The following is a 14,221-nucleotide window of genomic DNA, read 5'->3' as shown; positions in this document are numbered from 1 at the left end:
CAGAGATGCAGATGACATTAATAAGGAGTTTCCATTTCGAGTTAATAAATGAGGAATGCACCCAGTTTGTTTTACCCCAAGATTCCAACTGTTGAGACGAGCTTCGAGGTTATTGTCATCCAAAGAAACAGTTTTGTTGTGATGACCATCCTGGAACAGAAAAAAGTCAAACAAAATATCAGAAGAGCTGGTGGATACATAATTTAAAATAAAGCTTCTCTTTGGCTTGGCCATTCCTACACCCCATTTCCTAGGAGTGGCACAATACCTCTGACAGCTTTAATCTAAATAGCTCAGTTACCAGAAGAAAGGAATTCTGAGGATAAATTAGCCAGAGTCTTCACTTTATAATGTTCTTCTTTACTTATTCTGGTCTCCTTTAAACAGGGCGAATTTACTAAACAAAAATCAAAATACTCCATTTCAAAATACTCCATATTCTAAAAACAATTCATGTCTCCACAGTCCCCTTTGTAGGGCTAATCCAGAATTCAGAGATCACCTGATCAGCCTCCAAAGGAAAAAAAAAAATGAATTTAAAAATTAAAGGAAAGCACAGCAGTGGATAACTATCACTGGATAGTTACCAAAGCAGAGCTGCTGCCCAGCTCAAGGCTGAGGGTCCTCTCTGCAGAAAGGATTTCCAGCATCCCACCAGGAAGTAACAAGGAATTGTCTTTGAGAAGAAAGTTCTTCCTGCAGGGTAACAATAACTATGGACTGCATTCCATGGGGAAGCTGGTACAGAACATTTTGCTTAACTGAGATATTTAGAAAAAACAACACTGGAGTGTGAATTTCTCTGTCTCACTGAGTTTTGTTAACAAGAGCCTTGTGGATGGACCTGCCAGCACCTCTCCTTTAAATCTCCTCATTTGTCATAATCATTCAGTGAGTGGAGCTTGGGCTGCATTTCATCCACACTTGGTTGAGGCAGCTCTTAATGTCTCTTAAAAGACTCCCTGTTCCTCTACCTGGGCCTGACTTCTGCCAGAACATCTGTGTGTCCTGACAACAGAACAAGATATTATTTGTCCCAGCCAGTCAAACATTATCAAACTGTCTGGCAAAGCAAGAGAGGATTATTTCACTTAAAGGTTCTCTTAAAGCTGTAATCACAGGAGAATCCAATATATGAAGCTGAAGAACAGTGGAGTGCAGTGATTTCTCTAACATTGCCCTGGAAGCTGTGGCAGAGCCAGCAACAAAAAGACAACAAGCCAAAACAACAACAACAAAAAAAAAAAACTCACAAAACAACTTTAAGCCCCAAATCCAGGTCTCAAGGGAAAAAAAATAATGTTCTTAACAATAACTGTTCCATAAGGAATATTTCTCTAAGTAAAATAAACACAAAACCAATAAGAAGAAATTTAGTAAATCTAGCATGTGGTTTTATTTTTAATCATGGCATTTCTGGTTTTAAGTTATACTTGAATAAATACATTCACAGCAATCAGAGCCTAGGGCAGAGACACTGGTTTTGCCCACTGACCACCTGCAACCTGTCCTGACAAACCATCCCCTTGCTAATCCTCTATTCCAGATGCTCAACAGAACACAAATCTCCTCAGAACACTCCCAATTTATCCCACTTGCACTTCATGTCCTCAAATTCTTGGCTGTGCCCAGCAAGGAAGGGAAGAACAGTCTGTATGAATTCCTCAGGTGGCAACAGCCCACTCCCAGCTGCAATCTTTGTGAACTGTTCCCCTGATATCATCAAAAAAGAATTATGGGCAGACCTCAACAGGTTCATACAGCAAATTCAGTCTTCCATGAAGGGATGGGAGTTGTTGTAGATGTGGTAAAAGCCACATTTATGAAGGGAAACAGCACATTTCTTGGTAAGGGATATTTGTCAGGAGCCATTTTCAGTGTAAATGCTTGCAATTACGCACACAATATCACTAAATATTTTGGGCTGAACAGGTTTTCCATGAAGTCTGTTCAATGTCCTTTCCTCAGCCACAAACGCTCCATGTGGAAAGTCTGATGAAACAAAACTATCCAAAATTCACTCTTGCAGAGGTCACCCATCACTAACCAGAGCCAGAGGCATCTCTGCAGCTCTCTTTAATCTATTATTGCAAAATAATACAAGATGATGTCAGTGCAGGCACCTTGCCAAGCCCAGGGAAAACAAAGCACCCAACATACTAAACAGAGGGCAGGAACTGGGAGCATCCTACAAGGAATTCCCTCCCCCCTGCACTGCAGAGAACAGATTTTGGGGAGCTTTAGTCCCTGTCTGCACCTTTACCCGGGGATCATGATCCACATAACCAGAAATAACAGCTTTACAGGGATATATAAAAACCAACTCATGGAAAATAGAGCAAGTTCTATGAAAAAAAGGAGAAGGATCTTACAGATGGTGACATGCCCAGGTCATTTTCCCCTGTCCTGTGAAGATAAACCCCGGAATTGGATATATCTGATGGCTTCTCACTGGATGTTTCCCTGTTATTAACAACAAGAGTAAGCAGAGAGAAAAAAAAAATAATTTTCAGCAATTTGAGGCACACAAAGGATGTTAATCATACAGCAGAATCTTTTAAAATATACACGAGAAAATAATTATCGAGATGTATAAATCAAAAAAAAGAGAAAAAGAGAAAATTTCTTGTCAAAGGTAAACAAAAGGCTTAAGTATTCCATTAAAAAAACACCACCAAAAAAACCCCATGCCAAGAGAAACCCCAGAAATATTGTGTACATGGCAGTACATTAAAAAGCATTCATTGCTTTTCTTTACTACATGACCCAACATCACACGATGGATTTTAGAATAAATCCAAGTTCACCAGGAAGGCTGATCTAGGAGAATGTTTTTGAAATAGTGGAGTGCTAGACAGGGATTTTCTGGAAAAGCTTTTGTCATAAATAAAATACTTGAACAGAAGGAAATTAAGAATAGCAGGTGAAGAGAACTGTCCCTGATGCACCTGGTCAACAGATATTTATCAACCACAGAACAGTGAAAGAAAAGAAGAGCCTGAAAGAAAAAAAAAAAATATAGGCATTTATTAGATAGGTTGATACAGCAAAAGATCCAAAACAGCAGCAAAACACCCTTCAGCATAAACTCCACTGTCAAATCCACAGGTATTAAGGTAATTAAAAACTCCTGTTAGTCCCTTCACCTTCCCATGACTGGTTATATCACATTAAAATCAAATCAGACCATTAAAATACCTTCCTTCCTTTCCATCTGGCAGCAAATGAGATGGTTGTTATGCCAAAGAGACTCTGAGATGAATTAAGTGTTTATGAACAGAACAACAACAGTTGGATGTACAATATAAACGAGTCACTTCTAGGAAGACAAACACAAAGTTTTCACAAAGCACAGGGGCCCAGCTTTCATCAAAACAGCAGGGAACAGAGAAATACAACAACTGGGAGCAAACCTTCCCTTCCAGCACCAATAAATCCCATATAAACAACATGTATGGATGCATAACAACCCATTACAAAGCACTAAATAGTTTAGATAAGCAGAGTCTTAGAGGTAAAAGGGATCAAAAGAAATTTAATAACACAATGCCTCTCGCATTTCTTCCCAGGATTTCATTTGACACAAAATTACCTTTCATTAAAGGGAGATAAATCTTTGCCTGTCGGTAAATCTGCACTTTTATCAGATTTGTTTTCTGAGCAACGCTCAGGTTAAACAATTCAATAATGTTCCAATTGTTAAAAATGAGAGAAAACAGAATTCATGCCCTTATCATTCAGAGATTAAGGAATGTCAAGAAATATGCAGACCAAGCCAAGTCACCTGTAATACTCTCAATTTGACAAAAGGAGGGAAAAAGGTTTAGATAGATTTTAGTTCTGTATTTGCTGTTTGGAAGAGGGACTGAAGAGGAAGCTGCTTTACTTGATTCTATAAAGAGAATTTGAAGTTGTTACAGGTGGACCACGATTTTGCTCCTCTCAAGCATATTCTACCCATTAACTCCCTTTTCCAGCCTTCTGCCAACACAAGGCAGGTTCCAAAAAAATAATCACAGGATTGTTTCTTTTTCCTCCCAGGGCAGGTGAGTGAGGAATGGTCAGTCTTGACATCAGCCCTGGGACCTCCTGCTTCAGCCAAAACCCTGAGCATGGGAGAAGGAAGCAATTTGCTGCTAATAAAGGAGATCAGTAAATAATAACTTCTAGGAACAAAGTGAGGGAAACTCACTGGTTCCTCCTGGTCCAGCACAGCTCCACACTAACCTCTAACAGTGTTTTTCAGCCACAACCTCTAAACATACAGTAGAATTTTCCTGTGGAGTCAGAAACACCAGGTTTCTGTTCAACATTCCTCAAACCAACCCTCTCATGTTTCAAAACAAAGCTGCACCTTTCCAGCACCAGCTGCCTTGGGCTTATTCATCCACCCCCCAGCTTGCAAGTAAGGTTTGTTTACCTCCTTTTCATTTAGGCAGAAAAACAACTTCATATAGAAAAGTCAAAACTGCCAAACACAACTATTTGTATGGTAAGATAAGAATCACTATGAAAAGAACTTCTCTGTTTGGGCCTTTGAAAGGGGAGAATCTTAAGATAAATAACAGCAAGTAGTTACTCAAACATGTCTCGCTGACATTATCTATTTTGCCCTGAGAAAATGTTGTAAGAACTGAGTCATGCCTGGAATGCAAAATTTTCATCCAGCCACACATATTCCATGCCCATGGATCCCGTTTTCCCAATGCACATTCGGAGGAGAGAGACAAATACAATGGAACTCGATCACCATCTGCTGGCTCTCCCTACAAACTGCACATCCCAGAAATATTTCATGTATTCCATCTTTACCTGCACTGATAGCTCGTTCAAAACTGTAAATACAAAAAAACAAGGATCTATATGTTGGATATAGGTAATGCCTTAACACAGTCACATGTAAATAAGTATTAAATAATTTATTTCTACAAAACACAACAGCTGAAACATTTCCCTTCAATATTTTTCTTGCATAACTCACAAGAAAACTCATTTCTCGTTGCTCTGAAGACTAGTTTATGTAATCTACAGAACCATCAAAATTTGCCAACACAAATTCAGATTTCCTCAGACACAGCCCCACTCTTGGTTTGAGCACCCATTAGCACAGCAAAGTTTCACTTCCAGAGTTCCTTAAACCAGAAGGAAACATTATTCCATCACATTTACTTGCTTCTCCTGACACAGAATAATATGCAATCCACATCTCCAGAGAACTCACCAGAGCCTTGGGAACCATATACTGATCACCAAATCAGGTATTGCTTCATTTCCATAGGATAAAAGTTAAAAAGTATATGAAATAAAGCTCCACTACCTCACCCAAAACTTCAGGAACTTTGCCAGACCAAGCTGAATCTTAGGTTCAGATACTGAGAGGGAAAAGGGGTCAGATTCCCAATATTCTACCATGAACCAAGTGGGAAAGAGAGTAAAAATATGGCAAAGAATACAGGGGTGGGAGTAGGTGGAACTGTACCTCAGCTTTCCTCAAACAGGGACCAGCACCAGCCATACACAGAGGGAGGAATATGCAAATAACACCCCAGCTGACAGTAGGTAAGGAATTAGGAGTAATTAGGTGTATTTTTATCCCATAAATCAATATGCTAAATTGGGCCTAACAGGGCAGAGTTGTGCTGATATTGTTTTGCTGCTTCTAATACTCAAAATTACCCTTTATCACAACAATGCCACACCCAGTGACCAAGACAACCTGACCAGATCCAGGCCAGGTATCTTGACATGGCACAATGTCAACACAAATTCAGCCAAGGTCTCAAAAACCATTTCTAAAGCACGATACAATCCTTGTTTTCATAAGGTCAAATGTATTTTTTTTCTAATTGAGGGTATCTGGACACCTCTTCCCAACAATCCTCTGAATCACCAAGCCCAAAGCAGGAATATGATAACTCAGCTGACAATTTTCCATTCTCTGCCTCTGTTTCTTAAACCACAAGGTTCTTATCAAAACCACAAGCTCCTATCAGAGCAACCAGAAGAGCCCTTAGTGCTCAGGAAGAGGAGATACATCAGACCTAAGAGCAACTTTTTAAGTGATTGTTAGAATTACACACAGTTACTGGATGCAGAAGAGGAAAAGCTTCATGATACTCAATATCAACATGATTTAACTTGCAAGAGTGTCTAACTGTCCTCTCTCCAAATCACAGCTGAAAAATTAAAAACATGATGAAAAACATGATATAAACATCATACACATATAAACATAATATACAGCAAACACATCAGTGTTCCTACAGTAAAACAGCTAATGATGGCCACTCATGAAAAATGTAAGTGAACACATTAAAAAAGCACTAAACTTGTGAAACAAAACCTGCACATGTATTTGTAATGTGATGAAATCAAACCAGAAGCTTCATATAGAAGCAAACACTCACTTCCACCTGCACAGCACCTACTAAGCCTGGAATAATAGTCAGAGCCTATGTCTGAGTGCTTCCTTCACCAAGGATTAAAGAGAGGTTAAACATTAACTAACCTTCCAAACCAGCAAACAAGAGGCCACTCCATCCATGACTGAAATGCAGTCACATTAAAAAAAACCCAACAACAAAATCCCAAAAAGGAACATAGATCTTGATAATCAGCACCAAGTTGTGCTGCAAAGAAAATCCAGAAAGTAAATACTTAAGAACAGTAGACTGAACTAAAATCTACTTAAGATTCCCAAAAAATAGGGCAGAACAGAGCTGAAGATTTCCAATGTTGTCCAACTGACCAGCTGGGCACTCCTTCAATACTGGAGGGACATTTTTCCAAGCCAACAGGAGAACAAGCCTCAATAACCTGACCCATTTCAGCCCCTTCCCTGCTCTGTGAGCAGCTCTATTCCCAACTGATTGGAAGCAAGGATGCAGCTGAAGCTCATGAGCTCCTGCAAACCTCCCCAGAGCCAATGGATTGCCAGAACAAGGTGCAGCTGCAGATGTTCAGGGTTCAGCTGCAGAGCTGCAAATGAGCAATGCTGAATTTTTTAAATTATCCTAATGACAAACATGCAGGATTTAAGCACAGGTGGTGCTGGTCACCAGCAAAGCTCATGTGTTTGTAGTAGCCACCATGATATGGACCAAAACATTTTAAACTCAGAGAGAAGTTATTCAGACAAGGATGGAGCCACTGCAAACAATCCTCCCCACTCAGAAACATGGTAGAGTATCCCCCAGGCAGCAGCTCTGATTTTTAGCCTCCTAAATTTTAACAAGTACAGCTGGGCCAGCCTGACCTTCTGGAATCCAGGATTTATTATGCTTAAGGGAAACATAAAGAAATCTTGCTAGTTCATAAAGAAGCCCTGATGAAACACAAGACAAATAGGTGTTCAGGGTGAACCAACACGCTCACAAAAAAATAAATCAAATCTCTCTGTACACATGAAACTTTTCCTCCTTTGTCACAGAACAGCAAACTTGGCTTATCTGCAGGAAGCCATTATTCTGCTTCCTTTAAAAAAACTGGGAGCAACAATCATAGAACAACCTTTAAATCCACCATTTGTATGCTTGTTTGGATTTCTAATCTCTATAGGAAATATAGCCATTAATAACTATTTAATAAAACAGCTCCTTTCAGATTATGGTCCTAGACTACAAATGTTAACCTAGATTTTCCAAGTTAAGTGTCTGTAACTGAAAGGAGGAGGAGGAGAAGAGGAGGAAGGGAAAGAGGATAGAGCTTGGAGGGACATAGAGGATGAAAGCCAGAGAAGAAGACACGATGGAGAAAAGTGAGAATGAAAAAGTCTAGAATATTTCATTACATTGAAGCAATTACCAGAGTTTCTGCTTACCAAGTACAAACACTGATGATGAGTCCATCACAAACTCACACAAACTGAAGCATCCAGAACTTATCAAATCAGAAATCTATTAAATATCAAATACTGAACAAAGCAAATACAGAAATCCTACCCCTGTGCTGTTGATACAGAGGATTCCTCTTTAACTTCACTGTTTTCTAGTTCTCCCAGTACCCACTCAGGCAAACAGCCTGAGCTATTGCTCACAGCTCCTGCTGTACTTAGTTCTTCAACATAAGTTGTCTGTAATGAGAATAAAAGCAAAACCAACAAAATATATTTGCACCAATACATTCTTTACCTAGTTAAATTTCTATATAATAAATTTCTATACAATAATTTCTATAAATAGTGTAATTTCTTCGCAGGAATATCTGCAGTAAAAACATCCTTTTTCCAGTGAAGGCAGTGGCAGATGCCACACTCCCAACCCCTGGAAATTCATACAACAGGCAACAGTGTAAATGTTTTCCAGTACTTTACTTCCTTCAGTATGGGTAATTTTAGCATAAATCAGGACTGTTACCCCATTAAAGCTGATGCCAAGCATTGACATACTATATTCATGCCTCGAGAAAACAATCAGCTTAACAACATCTGTATGAACAGTCATCTTATCTTTCACAGATACACAGCCTCCTATAATCACCTCTAATTACTAAAGTCACCACCTTCTAGCACATTTTTCCTTTCACAAAACTGCTGATTAAGACAAAAGAAAGCCTCAATGGCTTTTTATTACATATTTTCAAAGAATCAGAAATTGTTTCTTCAGAACACTGATTTTTATAAGCCTGCTAATCTGAATTTTGAAGAAGACAGAGGTTTCATAAGAGGTTTTGCCCATTAAAAGATTTTCCCAACATAATTTTTCACATTTGTGCCAAATCAAAGAGGCAAATGTATCTTGAGTGTATATCTTTGTTTGTCTCACTCACCATGTAGGAAGGCAAATTTTTCAGCAATCCTTGTTCTGGTTTTTGTGCAAAAGGTCCCTCCAGGACTCCTTGTTTCAGCATGTGGAGCAAAAGTTTTGCATACAAGTTCCGATTCTTCCTTCCCTCTAATCCTACCCCTGCTCCTGAGGGTCTGCAGAGTTTTTTAATCCACAGTGCACATATTCTTCGTTCTGAAAACACAGATACACATCCTCATTCTACATTTTCAGAGCAAATCAAACACACTGAAGAAGCAGAAGCCATCACTGGTCACCGGTTTCACAGGTGTCTCCCTTCTACCCAAAAGTAACAAACAAACCCAAATGATCAAACCAAACAAAAACAGTTAAACAGATTATTTATAAGTCTTTAACAATAGTTGAAATTTACATATTTCAGAAACATTTTCTATAAATTCATGTTTACATCACTTCCAGAAATGGCATGTTTGGGAATCAATCCCTAATAAGGACAGAAGACATAAATCACCAAGAATTCTGCAATCACTGCAAGAGCAGCCATTAACTACAACTTACAGCCTGCGTGAGCATTAATACTTTAAATACATAATAAATATTCATTAATTAAAAAAAAATCTGTATTTACACAAATTTTGCTGCCAGATGATGAAATTATTCATTTGGTTAAATGTTCACACAGAAAGGTCTTACTTTGTAGGGTCTGTGCCTTTAATAATAACCAGTTAGTTGTAAAAAAAAAAAATTTATAAAACATCATTTCTTAATTGATGTTCCAACTATTACACATTCCTAACCAAATTTTAACACCTTTATAACTAGAAAATATTTGTGATTTGTAAGGGCCATCTCAAAAACAATGCCTTTAAGAAGCTTTTTGTTTCTACAGCATTAGGTTTTTAAAAAGAAATACTAACGTGGTTATGCAAAAAGCATATTCACATCGTGATGATAACACAGATAAGCTCAAACAATTGCAGAAAGTATCTAAAAAAAAATCCACCTTTAGAAGTTGGACAAACCCTATGTCAAAACCATGCCATAACAGATATTAAGTTTCTGGCTAAACTGATACAAGTACATAGATACAAAATTATAATTATCAGTCACCTAGAATTCTGTTATTAGCCTTTAAATGCACATTTTACCCATATTTACCAGAACTGTCCTGCAGCTTTAGAACATAAGGCTTCATAGCCACAATGTAGCGATTCAATTCTGTATCCAGTTTCTCAGAGATTTCGTCTTCGCTGCTCATTTTGGAAGAACATTCACCACATTGGAGGAGAAAAGGTCAAAAATTCACTTCACATCAGCCTGTCTTCACCTCGGGGCCCCGCAAAGACATGCTTGGAAACTACACGGGAAACAAACCTAGCTGTGTTATTGCGTACAAATAAACACGAAACTTAAGAGGGATTGTTTGCAAACAGCAGATACGAGAATGTGTTTGTTTAGGTTTGAAATTGAACTTCCAACTACACGCTGAATGTATTCATTACACACAATTTGTACAGAGCACCTCGAGGCGTTTGTGGTACCGCGTTCCCAAGCTGGTACTCCTTAGGATTAGAGCGGGTTTTTTTCAAGGCAGAGGGGAAAAAGAAGGAGAAACCAGTAGAAAAACTGGACAGCAGAAGCAAGCAGAGGTATAGTTAAAAGCGGCAGAACCAAAAACGTTGTCAGGGCTGGTTTTTGAGGAAGCAGCGCTGCAAAGACAAGCGCTCATCACCAAACTGTCACAGAGCCACGGCGCTGGAAGGGACCCAAAAGGATCATCGCGTCTTAAGTGAATCGCTCTTAAGTGAATAGATGGGGATTGACCCCACGAACTCGGTGTTATCAGCACCGGGTCTGACCAACCGAGGGGCATTTCCCAGTTGGAATTGGGGACCGTTTTTGTGCATTTCACCTGCAACCCGCACGCCCCTGTGCCCGCCGGAGCCGCTGACGGTCCCTCCCCTCTGCACAGATCCGTCCCCATCATCCCCATCATCATCATCCCCTCCTTCCCTCCCTGCCCCGAGCCGCCCGCGGGCACCTCCCCGGCCGCTGCCCCTTTACCTCGGGAGGGCAGAGCCGGGCCGGGACCCCCGAACGGGGGAGGCACAGCCGGGCTGAGCCGGCGGGTCCCGGCCCCGCTCGGGGCAGGCGCGGCCGGGCTGAGCCGGCGGCCGAACGTTCAAACCGGCCCCGCTCCCGGCGGCCCCGCGGGCCCCGCGCGTTTCCGTTTCCGCGGGTTACCGGCGACACGGCCCGGCCGGCCCGGCCCGGAGCCACACCCGAGCACGGCCCGGAGGGAGGGGGTGGGCCGGGGGAGTTGCTGGTGCCCAGAAACCTTCACGGGGAAAAACCGCTTGGGCTTAATTACAGTGCGTGGGAGCCGCGGGGGAGGCACCGCAGGGACGCGGTCGCTGCCTGAGCTCGTTACGCGATCGGGCGCTGATCTCCCTGCGAGCAGGGACAGGACCGAAGGGAACGGCTGGAGCTGTGTCAGAGAAGGGTCAGGTTGGATCTCAGGGAAAGGTGCTTCCCCCAGAGGGTGGTCGGGCGCTGAACAGGCTCCCCTGTGGGGCGGTGGTCACAGCACCGAGGCTGCCAGAGCTCCAGGAGGGTTTGGATGATCCTCTCAGGTGTGAGAATCACCTGAGGATCCACCTCTTGGGGATGGTGCTGTGCGGGGCCAGGAGATGGACTTCGTGATCCTTGGGGGGGTCCCTTCCAGCTCAGGATGTTCTGTGATTCTGCAACATCTCTACCCCACTGCACTTCTTTTGTAGCCGTGCCAAAAAAACCAAAAAGAAAGATCCAAAAGAAGGAAGGAAGAATCCCAAAGAATCAGAGAAATCTCCCAGTCCTTTGAGCTCTTCAATCTCTTCTTCAGTCAGTGATTGTGTGTATGTGCAATCCCAAATAAAACCTCTGGCTGATTCATTTATTTCTGTTTCCCCAACAATCTGTCACAGGCCTTACTGCCTGTGTAGGGCCTAAAGCGCTTTTATCTTGAACAAACTCTTCAGCTCTCCTAAGCTTGATTCGCATGCACACACACATCAAACAAGAAATCCTTAAGTGCAGGGTAGAAAATTGGCTGTTTTCTTTGATTTCTCAGCTAATCTTCAGCAGAAGTGACTCCACGTTGGGGCTCATTGGGTGATAGCTCTGACAGCTACACCAGTGCCTGCTCAGGTTGCCTTAAACCCACATTTGCATGGAAGCAGTGCAGAAATCACTGATGGAATATTTCATCCGTGGTCGAATCTCATGAGCACGTTACAAAGATGATTTATTACCTTTAAGTTCCAAATTTAAAATATTTGTCATTTAATATAACGAGAGAGATGGGACTGCTTTTCATCTGGTTTAAAACCACAGTAGATTCTTGCAGCACAGTGACACTACCAGGTGGCTGAACTTGCCAGACTTCTCACTTCTTGAATCATCACCTCAGATAACCAGATTTGTCAGGGGAATTTTGTAGTCGGTATAAAACCAATTTGTCCAAATCATAGGAGACAGGGGAGAGTTTTATTAGTTGCTAGAATAAGAAAGGCTGAAAGGGCTGAAGAATGTGACTCTCTCCAGGGGCAGCACATCAGCATGTTACTCAGGTAATCCAGGGAGACGTTTGCATTTCTGTCCAGCTTTGCAAATCTGGTTTTCACCATCAAAAAGGGGTGGAATTTCTAAGCCACCCTTTTTGTATGTCGTTATTCATTGATTTGTTTCTGCATGTTGCCTTCAGATTTGAGTATGTCCCTGTCATGGTCATCACAGAGTACTTTGAAAAACTGAATTTGCTGGAATATGGTGAAAAAGAACATGAGGCAGAGCAGAACCAATGAAATTGGAATCGCTGCTCCAAGAGAAATTTCCTGAAGGAATAGCTCCAGTTTCTGGGTCTGCTTACCAGTGCAAAGCAGGGTGGCCAGAGAGGTTGAAGCCTACCTGCAGTGATTTGATAACTACATAACTTCTGTCCAAAAACATGAAAGAAAAATAGAAGATTGAAGAAATTACTGAGATCTTGTCTCCAGCCAAAGTGCAGCCTGGACATGAGGAGCACTGGTGTGCACTGACCTTCCAGAGGAAATCACTAAGGATACACTGTTACAGAACACAGAGATATCCCAGCCAGGATACAGAATACTCCCAATTTGAATTGTAAAAATATGACCATTTAAGTAAAACACATACAGCATTTTTTTTTTTCACCTCATTTTACCATGTCCTCTTATGTCTGTAACTGTCTCAGCAGGTTGCCACAAGTAACATGAACACAGCTTAAGGCATTCTTTCAAACACCTCAAAAAAAATAAAAAGGGGGGGGGGTGGAAGAAAAAGGCAGGTTTCACTGCCTCCTACCAGCCTCTGGAACACTTGGAGTTGCAAGACATTATTTTTCAGACCTTCTGAGCCAATCTTTCATGTCTGAAAAGTTGTGATTCACAAACACCTCACTACTTCAAAGAGTTAACAGGTCACAGATTTTTTTTTCTCCCCCTTCTTGCTTCAGGAGACTAGCTAATAAATTCAGCATCTGAACATTGGCTCCTAAGGGTGATCCTTTCAAGTGTTCCAGCACTGCATACCCAGTGAGGAAGCAGGGCCAGCTGACGAGCTCAGTCATTATCCTGCTGCATGGCAAAGTACAAGTGGGAAAATTTGCTCAGAAAAAAAATCTCAGTTTTCCTGAGGCGACTGTTTTTGTGCAAAACACGAGTCATTTCGGGGCCAAACAGTATTTTGGTGGCAGTGAATGTTACACCAACCTCACGGGGTTTGCCATGAAACACAAGTTAATATTAAACTGTGTTTGGTATCTCAGCGACTGTCCCGGACGTTCCGATCCCAGAGAGGGATCCACACAACACTTCCAAACTCATTGGGTCCTGCCAGCTGGTTCATGGATGTGTTAGAAGAAATTATGGATATCTTGGCCTTGACATTCAAGGATCCCACTTTAACATGTTGGGAACCAAAACACAGCACACACTGTACCAAGGAAATACCCACTCCAGTTGCCAGCATGAATTCGTCTGTCTCTACGTTAGAGAATTAAATTGCTGATGAGTACAAAGTATTAAATACTTAATAATAGCTGCCTCCATCTCTCCTTAAAAGTAGGAAGCATAAGGACAAATTATATCAGTCATACTATTAAAATATTCATATGCAGCCTTCAAAAAAAAAAAAAGAAAAAAGGTAATTAGAGTATGTTCAGAGTTGTTTAATGGCAGCTGTAGCATCTTAAAAGTAGTTTGATATTAATGTTAAATGCTCCTTTTAAAAGTTCTACAGTAGCTTGCATGCTGAGTAACTTACTTATGCTTTTAATCACAGAAAAAGCTTTTGTACTGTAGAGGGAACCATGTATATGACTCATGACAATTCATTATATGTGCACAACAAGTATTTCTTTATCACTTTCTAGTATATTGAAATCATAATTACTTTTTTCTGAATGGAAATACACA

The 14,221-nt window shown here is 41.0% G+C and overlaps 1 protein-coding gene and 1 long non-coding RNA gene across 5 annotated transcripts in view; one reads left to right on the top strand and one right to left on the bottom strand.

Annotated features, from left to right (window-relative positions):
* Positions 1 to 10,936, bottom strand: part of CEP112 (centrosomal protein 112) — a 154,647-nt gene extending 143,711 nt beyond the window's left edge. For all 4 annotated transcript variants that reach the window (XM_032706505.1, XM_032706504.1, XM_032706506.1 and 1 more), the window contains exons 1-6: positions 10,809 to 10,936; positions 9,903 to 10,101; positions 8,767 to 8,957; positions 7,941 to 8,071; positions 2,373 to 2,463; positions 76 to 150 (exon numbers count right to left, since the gene is read on the bottom strand). In XM_032706505.1, coding sequence (XP_032562396.1) covers positions 76 to 150; positions 2,373 to 2,463; positions 7,941 to 8,071; positions 8,767 to 8,957; positions 9,903 to 10,002 — 588 coding nt within the window. In that variant the 5' untranslated portion in view covers positions 10,003 to 10,101; positions 10,809 to 10,936. The remainder of the gene's footprint in view (positions 1 to 75; positions 151 to 2,372; positions 2,464 to 7,940; positions 8,072 to 8,766; positions 8,958 to 9,902; positions 10,102 to 10,808) is intronic.
* Positions 10,931 to 11,679, top strand: LOC116796144. Its single transcript, XR_004360276.1, has 2 exons — positions 10,931 to 11,116; positions 11,525 to 11,679. It is a non-coding gene; the product is annotated as an uncharacterized LOC116796144 (long non-coding RNA).
* Positions 11,680 to 14,221: the final 2,542 nt, after the last annotated feature.

This window comes from Chiroxiphia lanceolata, chromosome 19, assembly GCF_009829145.1.
Source record: "Chiroxiphia lanceolata isolate bChiLan1 chromosome 19, bChiLan1.pri, whole genome shotgun sequence".
Classification (NCBI taxonomy): Eukaryota; Metazoa; Chordata; class Aves; order Passeriformes; family Pipridae; genus Chiroxiphia; species Chiroxiphia lanceolata.
The sequence above is the reverse complement of the archived record's forward strand: the minus strand, read 5'-3'. Positions and strand labels throughout refer to the sequence as shown.